Below are 15130 nucleotides of genomic sequence, written 5' to 3' on the forward strand. Positions count from 1 at the left end.
TTTATTAATTAAGTTATTATTGATTGATTAACAGTGCGTTTGAAGATTGAAATAATAATAAGATATATAATAATAAATAAACTTCGACCGCACATAAATGTCAATATTCTCTGGTGGTGACGGAATGCGAAAAGCGTCAGTTGTATCCATAGCAACCAGAACTCGCAGTAGGCCTACTACTGCTTGATTGAATTGGTTGAAAATAAAGGGATTTAAATTATCCTCTTTTCTTGTTTGTTGACACCAAGATGTCCGCTGTATCAAGAATGAACTATTTACTTCATTTGGTCAAGGAGATCCACGATGTAACACGACTTAATGAAACAAAAACGATTGGATTGTCATTGTTCTAGTTTGCTGTGCTGTGCTGAAGGGTAAGACTTGCTTGTCACTGTCGTCTTATGTTCATCTTTTCAACTGCAGCTCACCTGTGAAAACAGCCCCACTCATCTCAACTGTGGGCATATAGGCCAGTGGTGGAAAAACATTTTTCACTCAAGTAAAAGTATCAATACTGTAGTGTAGAAATACTCTGTTACAAGTAAAAGTCCGTAATTAAAAATTTACTTGAGTAAAAGTACAAAAGTATTGGTATCAAAATGTACTTTCCAAAAGTAGAAATACCCATTATGCAGAATGTCCCGTTTCACAAGTTTTCAAATGTATAAAATGTACAAAATCTTTTGAAATAGCAGATCTACAAGCTCACAATGCATCGCATTGCGAAGCATTGTGAGCTTGTAGATCGGCTATTTTCAAGTGGCCAAAATGTATACAGGGCCCATAATGTATGTTTTTGAAATAATAATAAAAATCTCCAAAGTAGTAACTAAAGTTTTCAAATAATTGTAGTGGAGTAAAAGTACAATATTTGCCTCTGAGATGTAGTGGAGTAGAAGTAAAATTAGTGAAAATTTGAAATACTCCAGTAAAGTAAAAAATACCTCAAAATTGTACTTAAGTACAGTACTTGAGTAAATGCACATAACATATAAGTTAACCCTCAGGGTTCCTGTTTCCTCATTAGGATTTGTACTCTATATAATGTTATGATGTACCATTATGTCTTAAGCTTTACAGGACACCCATGGAAGCAAAGGGGACTTTTGAAAATGTCCAGCCAGGTTAAAAAGGTGAGAGGAGGAGAAAAGCCGTCCCTAAAACCCAAAGGAACTGAAAACAAGTAAGCTACAAACATGTATTCTTATTTTGGATAGACTATAGCCCCAATGTCTCATATGCCGTTACTTTACCTGAATTTGAAATCAAACCTTTACCAAGCATATTTTACAGGGCATCACATGATCTCAGGAGACTTCTGTCTTTGCTTGCTAAAACTGGCCCCAGACACGACATGAACCACAGCAAGGTATAGTCTAATAAGTGTTTCTGGTGGAACCCACAAAGATACAAAACAGCTCCTATTTCAACAACTCTGTGTTTATTATGATGAGTCTCTCCTTACATCCCAGCTGGCAGCACATAGTCACAATAAGGCACGGAGCAGTGGAACCAAATCTCATGGTTCACATCATCATCATCATCATGATGTCAGCACGAGTAAGACTGAGAGTAACACAGCCAGCGAAGCTTCTGAACTTGAAAAATTCTGGTATGCGTTTCCTGTGAACTTTCAACAAGAATCATACACACTGTGCAAGTCACATACACACAGTGACACAGGCTATGATTTGTCATCAGACTTGCCAGAGATATTTATAACTGTTTCCCACTTACAGTACAGCATACAGAAACCAAAGACATTTCAGCAGCCACCCGCTGCACAAACTCTTTACTGGCCTCCTCACCTCATTGGTCAAGAACAGACTGTGCAGGTAGGTCGTTAAATTTGGATAACTATCAGCATTTCACTATAGGCCAGTGGTTCTCAAAGTGGGGTATGGGGAACCCCAGGGGTCATTGAGGGGGTTCCAGGGGGTCCCCAGCAAAATGTGTTAATATGGCATCAAAATCAGTTTAAACGCTTTCCCCCTATCTACATTGGCTATTTGAAAATGTGAAAATCTGGAATGCTTTTGAAACATTTTAACAACACAAATCTTGTATGGGAATATTTTCAGATGGGGGTCAAATGCATATCAAACTTGGCGGGTCCATGAACCTGTATTTGAACCCGCATGGGAAACCAAACATCTAACACTCATACAAAGGGCATTGCCCCTTGCCAAGGGGGATATTAGGCTTCTGGGATTGAGGCTGTGCCATATATCCTACCACACTTACAAGTCAAATTCCATCACACGATGGTGTCGCTTGCATTCAATAACAGATTTTCAAGCGAACAAAGTATTGTGATGCAAAGGATTACAAATTAAGTTTGATTACGCTGCTCATGCTTTTCATTACCGTGTTATAGACTTTTATTTCCTTCCTCTCCAGTGAATGGATTGACCATGCACCACCAGAGCATGTCCTTAGAGCGCTGATCTGCCTGCGATTGTTGATCAGAGATCCCCTTTATCAGGTTATTACATATATATATATATATATATTATTAATAAAATAATTATTATTTTATTATTTTATTTATAGTTTTTCTATTATGAAGAATTTCCATTCCCTTGTTGAGTAGTATAATGTATTTGTTTTACTAAATTCATGGTATCTTCCCATTTCAGATACATTTCCATGAGGTGCAAGGAGTCCATTTACTTGCCACGGTAAATGTTTATTTAAGTTGCTACATAAAGGGTGCATTTCCTCTATTAGACGTATCTGCCGCTCTCAATTATCTTTACACCCTCTCTATTTATGTTTAGTACATGGATTCTGTGACTGCTACATATCTAGAATGTGGGGAACAGCCATTTGCCATGCAGAAGCTGGACACAATGACCTGTAAGTAGTCTTCCATAATAACTGACAGTTCAAGCACTGAACACCATATTATGTTATATTACCATGAACCAATTAATCACTATTTGGTCTACAAATTACTTGACAGGCATGTTTCAGAAGCTGTCTACAATGGAAGATCAACGGGCCTGGGTCATTGAGAGTGGAGCTCATAGGGTTAGTGGCTTGCGCTGCAAGGTTCCTAACTCTATAGATTCAGAGGAGTCTGTGCTCATCCCAAAGATGTAGACCAATGTTTTGGTTGCAACTCCCTTGATGAAACCAAAACATTGGCCTACATCTTTATTATTATTATTATTATTATTATTATTATTATTATTATTATAAAACTAATTCTCAGCACACTGGATGGACACAATTGGTTACTTATTACTCTGCCCTCTATAGCTGCAAACATGCTATATTGTGTGTCTCCTCCCTGTCACAACAGTATGTGAGGTTGTATAGTCCTGCTGGCCTGCTGTATGTTGTACAGATGTATCCACACCCATTTCAAAAATACAAACTCCCGTCCATTTATTGTATTTAGCACCTGCTGTACATTGTACTGTTTGTATACCACCAGTGAAAAACATCATGTTTTTTCTTTCTTGTCAAAGACCCTGGTGAAGCTCCTATCAACAAAAGATAGCAGTGTCTTGCTGGGAGCTCTCCTGGCACTCACCACACTGGCTGAAAGGTATATGCTATATTTGGTTGTGTATCAGTTGCATTTATGCATTGATCAGTGACAAACCATGTGTTTCTTATAGCCCACAATACAAGGAGAGGATTGGAGAGCTGCCAATAGTGGAAAACCTTCTTGTAATACTACAAGAATATGACTTGTTATCAAAAAGGTCAGTAACCAATTGTACATTGACATTCCAGATAAGTACAATTAATACATTTGTATATTTCTAATTTGTTTAATAAAACATATGTATTTATGTTGTTACCATATTCATATACGTAAATAAGTCTGTCCTCTGTCCTTTATCATGCCACAACATTATCAAGGAAATACAGTAATGTCAATTCATACCTCTACAGGCATTTAGTTTACATTCTTATACTGACGGTTCTTTGTCCTGCCTAAAAACACAGTCTCACCATTAGGCTTAAACCACATCACTGTTGTACGATGCACATTTATATGTGCATGAATCTGATGTCCTTTCCAGAGTAAGCGCGGAGCTGTTGAGACTCCTGTCACCGGTGCGTCAGGTCCGAGAGCATGTGAGGGAGTTGGAGGGCGTTCCAGTGCTACTGAGCCTGCTACATGGACAGCACCTGAAGCTGCTGTGGAGTGTGGCCTGGGTCCTGGTCCAACTGTCTGAGGAACCAGACACCAGGACAGAGATACGGACATGGGGAGGTGTGCAGCAGCTGCTACGACTGCTCAACAGGTTGATATATTTAACAATGAGATTAGCCCCAGACAGACTAATACATAGACCGCTTTAAAAAGGCGCTGTAAAAAGACAAAACTAGAAAGGTGCACTCAGTGGAATGCATTTCTCCACCAATCTGGATGAAACTCCATATCCATATTCAAGTCTATGACGTCAGTCATCTTTGTCTTGATGTATCTATGACGTATGACTTCATATGGGCATGGTTTCAGCCCAATCCGGCTGCTGTTGACTTCCATTATAACACAATTTCAAAATGTATCCAAAATATGTGAAAACAAATGTCTGGGGTACTTCTTTGGCCTATTGCAGCATGTACAAGAAATTTGGCATTGATCGGTCTAGTGGTTTAGTAGATTAGCCCCAGAAAGTCCGACAGGGGCGAAACAATTATCTCTCCCCTTGCCTTCGGCCTTGGAGTAATTCGTTATTCCAAGTTGCTAGCTACATCTAAAGGCTTTCCCAGACATTATCCCTGAAGGTTGCGCGCCCAGTGTCATTGTGAGAATGTCAATCCTTATGGTGCTTGAGACGGCTATGGGAGACTCTCAGTAGCAACAGTCATGCACCGCAATGAACCAATCTACAAGCACTCAAGAGCTCTGAGATCTGTAGATCTGTTATTTTCAGTGAACAACATGGTGTGCAACCAAATATAAAGCACTGTATCAGGAAATATTATTGTTAGTCATGTGACACTTTATCTACCTGGAATATGTAGTTTCTAGTTTGTACCCAGTTCTCTGTTAACTGTTCCAGTGACAGGCAGTATGTCAGTGACCGCTCCTCCATTGAGACCCTTGCTAGTGCCAATGCAGCAGGTCGCATCCAGAAGGAGCACATCAGAGATGAGCTCAGTCCTCAGGAGAACATGGACAACACCATGGCCATGAAGTCAGGTACAGGATTACTATACTTTATATTAAAATAATTTGTCTTGACTAACGTTATGCTAAAGGGTCTGCAGTGTTCTACTGCTTACCACTCAAGGTTATGGTCTGTGATAGATGGCACAGAATGGAAAATTACACAAAGGTCAGCAGCTGGTTGCTGTGGTTTAACCAGCCAATATGGCAGGTAATCAACCATCATTGGTGGTCCTATTGTATTCCAAAGATCTTAAAGGAGACTCTAGCTACTATACGGTTACATTTTGCACATATTGTTTGAAAATGATAACATATTAATTCTGAAAGTACAGCATGCTGCACGGCTCTGACTGAGCTTGTGCTGGATGACACTGCTGCTCACCATGTGGTGCAGGTGAGGAAACCTCTCCACAGCTTTAACACAGCCTTGAGGATAGATGTGATGTGAATGATCCAACTTTATATCTATGATGACCTTTCTCTGATGAATCAACATACAGTATGTTTTTTTACAGGAGAACGGAATCCATATAGTTGCAAAATTGATTCTACCACAAAGCCATGGAGCAAAAGTAACATCTTTACAGGTAAAGTGTACTGCATATGTATTATTTTCATATAACAATTTATCTACAGAACCAAAGTAATGGAGGTTATCCTTTTCTGACACCACCAGTGCTATGCATTCCGGACCCTTCGATTTCTCTTCAGTGTGGAAAGAAACAGACATCTGTTTAAAAGGTGCCGTTATAAATTTACTGGCTCTCTGAGTTAATGTGCTATAAATGCACTTCAATTTTGTCCTGGAATCTTCTGTTTTCCATTGCAGGCTCTTTCCCACGGATCTGTTCGAGTTGTTTATTGATGTTGGACATTATGTGCGAGACCTCACTGCCTATGAAGAACTGCAAAATAAAGTCTCACTGTACAGTGTAAGAAAACCATCTTCCTTTAAAGAGTATTTAAAACAACTCCCATAGCTGCTTTAGCTGCTATGGTACTCGGCTGGAACACCATTTCTATCCTATGATATCACTATACAAACTGAGGGTACGCTATGTGTGTAATACTGCAGGACGAAGAGATAGACAGTTTGAGAGACAACATTAAGGCCGTAGACCAAAACCGTCCTCCTCTCAGGGTTATCAATGGTTACTCCATACTGGACCACTTGGGCACTGGTGCTTTTGGAAGCGTTTTCAAGGTACACTGCAACTTTTCAAAGTAATAGCAGCTGCAGTCATGTTGGTTTAGATCCTGGAACAGCCCTTAAGGACATTAGTCAAAAATTATTAGAACTGATTCTTAATGATGATTTAAAGGATTCTCCTAAATAGTTTTTTCATTTAATTCGTACACATATAATTTATATGGCTGTTGTTTTTTCTATTCTTGTACCTTGTCACCTTTGGTGATCCTAACAGGTTCGTAAGCAGAGTTGCCAAAACCTCCTAGCTCTTAAGGAGGTCAACCTCCACAACCCTGCCTTTGGCAAAGACAAGAAGTCCAGAGACAACAATGTGGAGAAGATAGTCTCTGAGCTCACCATTGTCAAAGAACAGGTGTATACCTATGTTCTATTTGAAAAATATATATATTTTCTACTTTAAATTAAAAACTTAGATTCATGCTTTGTTTTCTTTCTGCAGATGACACATCCAAATATTGTAAAGTATTACAGGACATTTGTGGAAGGTAAGGATAAATATGTATTTGTCCCAATATAAGCGTTTTCATTACTTTTGCAGCATGGGTAACACACTTATGGCAGGTGATTCTTGACTGGAATAGAACATACGTTCTGTTGTCTTGACAAAGCTGCAAACCGTCTTTTCCTTAGGTGACAGGTTGTACATTGTTATGGAACTGATTGAAGGAGTGACACTGGCCGACCAGTTCAGCTCTTTAAAAGAGAAACAGAAGAAGTTCACTGAAGAGAGAATTTGGAACATATTTATTCAGGTAATAATAATATACAGCCCACTTTGTCTCCAGTCTTTCAAGGGTGCAGTGTGTTGCTTGATGCTTGGTTTATTGGAATTTATGTCAACATTGCAGTGTGACACCGGAAATGTAAATGAAGAGACCTTTTGGCTGGAGAATTTAATCCAGCCAAAGCCCTCGTCTATATAATGTCTCTCTGAACCTTCTCAGATGTGTCTGGCATTGAGGTACCTGCACAAGGAGAAGAGGATTGTCCACCGTGACCTCACCCCCAACAACGTCATGCTGGGAGAGAAGGACAAAGTCACCATCAGTGAGTCAAGTGTTATGCACTTCTTTTTTTCCCTCTCCTTGTCCTACTCAAATTAGATTGTGTAACCCGTGCCTTTCATGCATTTCCAGCTGACTTTGGGCTTGCCAAGCAGAAACAGGAGAACAGCAAGCTAACATCTGTGGTTGGCACCATCCTTTACTCCTGGTGAGATTGACATTTGAACATTTTAGGGTATCTCAAATTGTATCTAAGTTAAGGCATTTATACAGTAGCAGACCTGTTCATCTGTTGGATCCTTTGAATCATTCCTAACAGCAAAAAAAATACAAACTTTTATATATTTAAGTGAAATGAATGTGTAAGTGTGTGTGTTTGTGTGTGTGTGTGTGTGTGTGTGTGTGTGTGTGTGTGTGTGTGTGTGTGTGTGTGTGTGTGTGTGTGTGTGTGTGTGTGTGTATACTCATAATTGTATAAATGTGCGTGGGCATTTATGAGTGTGTGCACGTTCACATACATACATACCACATGTACATAACATTACACATGTGTGTTAGTCCAGAGGTGGTGAAGAGTGAGCCGTATGGAGAGAAGGCTGACATTTGGGCTGCAGGCTGTATCCTCTACCAGATGGCAACATTACAGCCCCCATTCTACAGTAACAACATGCTGTCCCTTGCTACCAAGGTTCTGTCACGCACGCACGCACGCACGCACGCACGCACGCACGCACGCACGCACGCACGCACGCACGCACGCACGCACGCACGCACGCACGCACGCACGCACGCACGCACGCACGCACGCACGCACGCACGCACGCACAGTAGAATCTACAGAGTTCATTTATCCATTTGTAACACTGCGAGTGTACAACCAAAGACTACTGAAAGTGTACAGTAACCGAATGGACATTTGTACACTATCAGAGTTAAATTTTACTGCGCATGTGTGCACAGTAAAATGTGTGCACAGTAAAACACACACACACACACACACACACACACACACACACACACACACACACACACACACACACACACACACACACACACACACACACACACACACACACACACACACACACACACACACTTTGAATTCCTGTTGTCAGATGTTGTCAGATGTTGATCTCCATAGTGACTGTGCCTTTTGTCGTGTACTGGCAGATCGTGGAGGCTGTTTATGAACCGGTTGCAGAAGGGACATTCTCAGAGAGAGTCACAGATATGATTCAATGGTGAGACTGTTGCACTCAAATCAAAGCTTTAAGTCAAGTCAGACAAGAGTTGCGCTGACATTGACTAAATGCACTCTATTTCAAAAGACTTTCCTTTGGCTCTGTAAAGCCTGGGTGAGCACATAAAATAGATGATGTACGAGCTCACAACACATCACAATGCGATACAAGCTTGTAGATCTGCTATTTTTTTTATATTTTGAAAGTGAAAGTGATAAATTCTGTCTGTGCGGGTTTTATAAATATTGAACCAAGGAAAAGTATTACCAAGAGCTAGTGACGTTTTTCCATTGTAGTATACATTATATAGTATACGTATAATAAAGAGAACATTTAAAAAATGTATATCTTTGGCAGGGTCTTTGTTTTCAATTTGCAGCACCAAAGAGCATGTCAGTCTGCTGGTTCTCTGTCATTCTCTGTGTTTTATGGGATATCTTCTCAGGTGCTTGAATCCAGATGCAGACTTGCGGCCAGACATTGTGGCGGTGAGCTCCAGGATGGCTGACATCATGATGAGGTTGATGGATGGCCTCTACACTTCCCATCATGCACTGGAGAAAAGAGCGGAGAGAGACAGGAAGCGAGCGCAGAAGTACTTCCTGGAGAGACATAAATATGGGACCAGCTGCATCTCAGGGGATTCAAGCGTGTCTGAGGTAATACTTGTAGAAATGTTGAACGGGCATTCCAGAGGTTTAATAATGAATTGTGTATGCCTGCTGCATGATGTCTTTATTCTTAAACTGTAATCCGTTACAGTAATTTAATGTTCAGGGTTAGAAACTGAATTTTGACCTTCAGGCAGTACCACTTAATTGTCAACCAGTAGTACTCCTACCCGACTGGATCTAAATCTTAGTAGAAGAGCAGAGAGACCAAATACAACCACTGCAGTTATATTTTATTAACATACACTACCATACAGATTGGTCATAATAATGTTTTATTCACACACAAAAAAGTTATGGATTGCTGTTTTAACTTCACCTGCACACACTTTGTGTTTGCTTTAATTTGCACACTGATACTATACTTGTAAGTTGTAACTAAATCTATTTCGACAGCAGGTTCTTCAAGACCAAGAGAAGTCCACAATGCAGCCCGAATCCCTGCCACCACTCCCATCTTCAGCCTGCAGCTCCAACCACAGTGAGCTAAGTCTAAGTCAAGGTGAATCTGCCACACACTGTACATCAGGTCTCAACAAGCACCGGTGTCTCAAACACATGGGGTTGTGAAACATTTTCATGGAAAATGATTTCATAGGGTTCATGTTTTCTACTAGATGATGCATCGGATGACGATACTGGCTCACCTAATATCAAAGATAATGCTGCTGCTTCTCTGAGGAAACATGACAGTGAGTTATTTGTGAATACACACACCCCTTTAATGATATTTTTTGCCTGGTAGCTAAACAACAGATACCAGCTGATGATTTGATTTGTTTGAAAAATGAATTTCTATTGGTGCTGAGTTAATGTTACATTAAATTACTAAATTATTAAGATCTAAATATAGCATTTTTGTGTTTCGAAAGAGATAGTATTTGTCTGCCGTCTTTAATATAACCACATTAACCCTGGCATATATATTTTGGGCAAAGTTTATAAATGTATTTAATAAAAAATTGCATATCTACAAGCTCACATCGTGTCTCTATGCAACATGTTGTGAGCTTGTACAGTAGATTGTCTATTTTCGCCATTTGTCATATTATAACAAGGTATATAGGACTTAAATGGTTAATTCTGTGTTTGACTGTTCAAGGATCAGCAAAACCCTGTCCATCTGTTACACCGGACCAAAGTCTAACTGAGTAAGTATTTTTAAAATAAAGTTCCCCTTAACCAGGCAAGGTAGATGCATTTGAAGTTTGGAACAAATATGGCAAAAATGTGAATACAGTACATTTGCACAATTCTTTAATTTACTGTGATATTCATTTTTTTTCTTCGTTTCTTTGTTTCTAAAGTGTACTGCCACCATGAAGTTTTCTGCTGCTTATAACCAATGTATTATTTACATATAACCAATTGTCTTTTTTCTCAGGGGTGATTATGCTGCTCCCAACACTAAACCTAGACCAGGTACACTTTGAAACTGATTCTGAATCTGTTTTGTCACTCAATTGTGAAACTATGCAGCAGCAGCTCTTCTAATGAGATTTGACTGGTGTCCCAGTGTCAGCAGGAATCTCTGTTTCACACAAGATGCTTCGTCAGATTGAAGACCCCATTCAGCGACTCTTGGTCCAACTGCATAAAATCCTATACATTACTCAGGTGACAGTCCTTATAGGATTCATTTAAAAAAAAGTTAGTTTTATTGCTGATGTTAGAGAAATGTATGCAACTTTTCAGGTTTTTATTTGGAGTGAATGCTTACGAATCTCTTTATAAGTAGAGAGTCGTCTTTAGGTGCAAGTCCCATTTTCGTGACTTAAATTCATCTCGAAGTCCAAGTTTCAAGTGTCAAGTCTACAGCTCTGTTCATCCTCACATCCAAGCAGTTTGGCAGTGCCCAGACAGTAACCAAGGTTCCTCCAGATACATTAAGAGAAAGACAGAATTGTGTGCAAAAAGTTAGGCTACATTACAGCAGGCCTGATAGGGATACAAAATCATGTTTTTGGTTTCAAGTGTGGAATCAAGTCAAGGTATGTTCACCTTTAGGGTTCTGTCAAAACATTTCCAAAATGCTTGGTAATTTGTCTGAAAACATCCTCTTGTAATGTCCTGTAATGTAATGTATAGACCTTTTTGCTAGACAGAACCATTGTATTATTCCAAATCAGTTTGCCCCTACCTTGACCTTCATCATATTTGTTTCATTTCTAGCTTCCTCCAACTCCTCAACACAACATCAAACGACGGGTGATTGAAAGATTCAAAAAGTCATTGTTCCACTATGGAAGCAGTCCCTTCAATTTGAAAGTGGAGCTCAACAAGGTCCGTATAGCAGACAATTCTCAATTTCCCCGGTGAGAAAAGACAATTTATTGACATCTGAGAAGCTAGAATCTGTCATACTCAATTTCTACAAACGTAAACAGATCTTGAAGACTAACAAACAAACAAACACCCGACCTGCCCAAGTATTTCTAGAAGTATATCTATACATATCGATATGTGATGTGTATATATGTGATATGTACATCACATGTGTACATATACAATATCACATCACATATGATGTGATATGTACATCAGACAAAATATATGAGCTCATTTGGCAGGTGTTGTTTTCTCACTGTTCAGTGCTTAGCTTGTGCTTGGGTTGGCGTTGTAGATCTCATCTCCTTTTCCTGGCAGCTTGTCCAGGGCTCTGCAGAGCTGGTGGAGTTAGGCTCAGGGGGCTCAGACTGGTGGCCTCTGATCCAGTCATTCTCTGGTGACCACCACACTGTTGACAGTTCAGGTAGAGTTGTTACCATGGCTATAACCACACACTCTGGAGCACAACAAGGTATCAATGTAGAACTACTATCGATTATCGTCTTAGCAATAATTTGATTAATTGAAAAGCGCAAATCTTTTTGTGTATATATTGTTACGACCTGGCCTAGGGTTCACCAGGCGCAACACAAAAGTACAGACTCCCTCCTTTCCAGTCAACACAGCCAGCTAACACCAGTTTAAAATCCAAAATACAGTCATTTATTTATGAAGTCGAAAACATGGGTAAATTACCTCAGGGTGGGCCCCTGTACATAAAATCCTACTCAACGAAATCCAATGCTTACCTGTACCAAACAGAAATACAAAGATCTTAGCTACAGAATAACTTAACTTAAGAAACACATAATCAAACAGATAACAAAACAAAAGAAAGACCCCTACACTACCAAGTCTGTAAAATAACCCACGGATAGATTATGAATAAATTATTTTATAAAATATAATCACTTATTTTTTATCATCAATTAAATTGATTAGTTCGATTAACTATTTCAGCCCTATTAAAAGTTAATAATTTTGTTCCTCACACAGATATTACAGGTGTTGGGAATCTTAAGGATGGCATCACCTTCGAGCAGCTACAGGTCAGTCTCTCATGGACATGGTCCATATGGTATATACATTATAAAGCAAACCTATTTAGATTTAAAGGGTCACACTTCTGGTGTAATTTTAACATGTACTTTGGCTTTTGTGTGCACCCCAGACAGTTTTTACGGTGCTTGATTTTTTAAAAGTCATACAGAGGGATGGTAAATGGTGCATTTATATAGCGCCTTTATCCAAAGCGCTTTACATAGATTGTGCATTACAGTCACCCATTCACGCACACATTCATACACCGATGGCGGAGGAAACCATCCAAGGCACCAACCTGCTCATCGGGAGTAATTAGGGGCCTTGCTCAAGGACACTTCGACACTAACTCTGGGGGAGCCGGGGATCGAACTTGGAACCTCACAGTTCCCATCCAGCCACTCTACCGGCCACTCTACCCCTGAGCCACTGCCGCCCCATGGTCTTCCTGCTAGGCCTTTTGCCTGTCGCACCTCCAACTGTGCCCATGGTGGACTACACATGGCAGGGGCGTCCTCTTCCCTGAGCCAGGCCTAAACCTGACCGCATACCAAAAAAGTTTTGCTGCAGGGTCATCAGCTGGGGACCACCCCTTATCTGGTTATTCGCCTCCTGGTAACTTTTCTCCAGCACCTCTGCCAGCTTCTTGAGCACTTGGTCATGCCTTCTGCTTGCCAGGTCATCTCCTCGATCTAATTCTCGTTTTCAAGTCCCCTCAAAGTTGTTTTGTCTCAAATTTTCCCAGCTGCACCCACACTTCCTGAGGATCTTTTCTTTTGCCGATGTCCTTGCATTCGTTACCGTTTGGTCCGTCCTTGTAGGCCCTTCTTCCATCCCGCCTCTCAGAGGGCCTTCGGGCTGTTGTTTCCTTTTTGTAGTGTGATTTGGGTGTCTCCTCTGGGGAAACTAGAGGTATAGGGTTACTAGCCCGCCTCTCCTAGTGCAGTCTATCCTGCTGCCACCAGTCTCTCCTGGTTGTCCTCAGTCTTCCCTGGACTCCAACTGCTCTATTCACAGTTAGTCACTGTCTCCAGAAGTGCATTATTCAATATAATTATATCTTAGATCAGACTATATAAACCCATTGAACCTCTAGCTCCATGTTAACCATGCACCCATTTAAATTATTATTTTCACGTATATTGTCTCCAATTTTAGGAAATCATAGAGGAGGTGCTGGAAGAGAATGAGTACTATAAAACTACATACACCAGGTGAATTGGGAATGTTCACATGCATTATTTCTGTTCATCACAAATCCACATTTAGTGTATTGTTTTATTATTAAACTGTCATTTTTTTTAATTAAGAAAAGCTTCAATTTAAATGCTAATTAAAACCATAATTAATAAAGATAAATTAACTCCACCGTTTTCAATACTTATGTTTGTTTTGTTAGGAATGACCAGGAAATAATCAAGACTTGCCATGGCTGTGGGATAAAGAAATGAGCTGTTCCTCCATGTGTGTTTGTCACCACACTCCTTCATATGATTCTTCATTCTTCAAGCATTCACAAATGTGCATGCATACATTGAACTCTTACACGCACGCACGCACGTGCGCGCGCGCACGCACGCACGCACGCACGCACGCACGCACACACACACACACACACACACACACACACACACACACACACACACACACACACACACACACACACACACACACACACACACACACACACACACACACACACACACACACACACACACCTTTATATACATCTGGTTGATGACATTCTTTTCTTTGTGGTGTTTCAGTATGCTGCCCTGTTTGTGTGTGAGGTTTATGTGTGTTTTGGCAGGTTTCTCCGAGCTAGCACTTTGAAATTCTCAGGATTCTTTAACCACATGATCCCTATAGCGTCCCTATTCTGGGCATGTCATAATAGGCGAGTATTTGGCAAAAATAGGTGAACATTCACAGCGTATCATTGTGAGTTTGTAAATATGCTAGTTTCAGCACAGATGTGGGGGGGGGGGGGGATTCCTGGACAAGCTGCAGTCAGAAAAGTTGTCGTTTATCACCCACAAAGGTGATTATAAACCTAAACCTATGAGAGCCCAGCCATACATTACAGCAGTGTTTCTCAACATTTTTGGGGCCAGTGCCCCCTATGCAATATCCAGGTCGATTACTGCCCCCCTACACCCAACTAAAATGTAAGCTTTACTTTTATTGTGTATTATATTGTTTATATAATTTATTTATTTAATCGATTTCCAAATATCAGATTTTACATTAAACTGGACTGGTAGTATGTTATTATAATGTAATTATTTTCCTACTTCTCAGGGAGAGAAAAAAGCATCATATCATGTCAGTATCATGGTCAGTATCATGTCATTGCCAGTATGATACTGACATGATACTGACATGACACTGAAATGATACTGACATGATACTGACCATGATACTACTGACCATGATACTGACATGATACTGACCATGATACTGACCATGATACTACTGACCATGATACTGACATG

At 40.2% G+C, this 15130-nt stretch overlaps 1 protein-coding gene across 1 annotated transcript; it reads left to right on the top strand.

The window, feature by feature from the left end:
- Positions 1-1354: 1354 nt before the first annotated feature.
- On the top strand, positions 1355-13853 carry nek10 (NIMA-related kinase 10; the record flags this gene model as incomplete). Its single annotated transcript, XM_080425859.1, has 32 exons — positions 1355-1369; positions 1473-1612; positions 1740-1835; positions 2401-2485; positions 2781-2859; positions 2966-3033; positions 3477-3556; positions 3630-3716; positions 4041-4265; positions 5031-5170; positions 5473-5534; positions 5656-5727; positions 5817-5881; positions 5970-6072; positions 6216-6344; positions 6565-6702; positions 6790-6835; positions 6981-7102; positions 7295-7397; positions 7487-7562; positions 7913-8042; positions 8525-8595; positions 9041-9254; positions 9663-9768; positions 9884-9958; positions 10369-10417; positions 10651-10688; positions 10783-10883; positions 11439-11549; positions 11913-12018; positions 12591-12643; positions 13794-13853. 32 exons carry the CDS (start codon positions 1355-1357, stop codon positions 13851-13853), a joined length of 3045 nt encoding a protein of 1014 aa, XP_080281985.1.
- Positions 13854-15130: the final 1277 nt, after the last annotated feature.

Source organism: Gymnoscopelus braueri, assembly GCF_963280865.1.
Source record: "Gymnoscopelus braueri genome assembly, chromosome: 4".
Lineage (NCBI taxonomy): Eukaryota > Metazoa > Chordata > Actinopteri > Myctophiformes > Myctophidae > Gymnoscopelus > Gymnoscopelus braueri.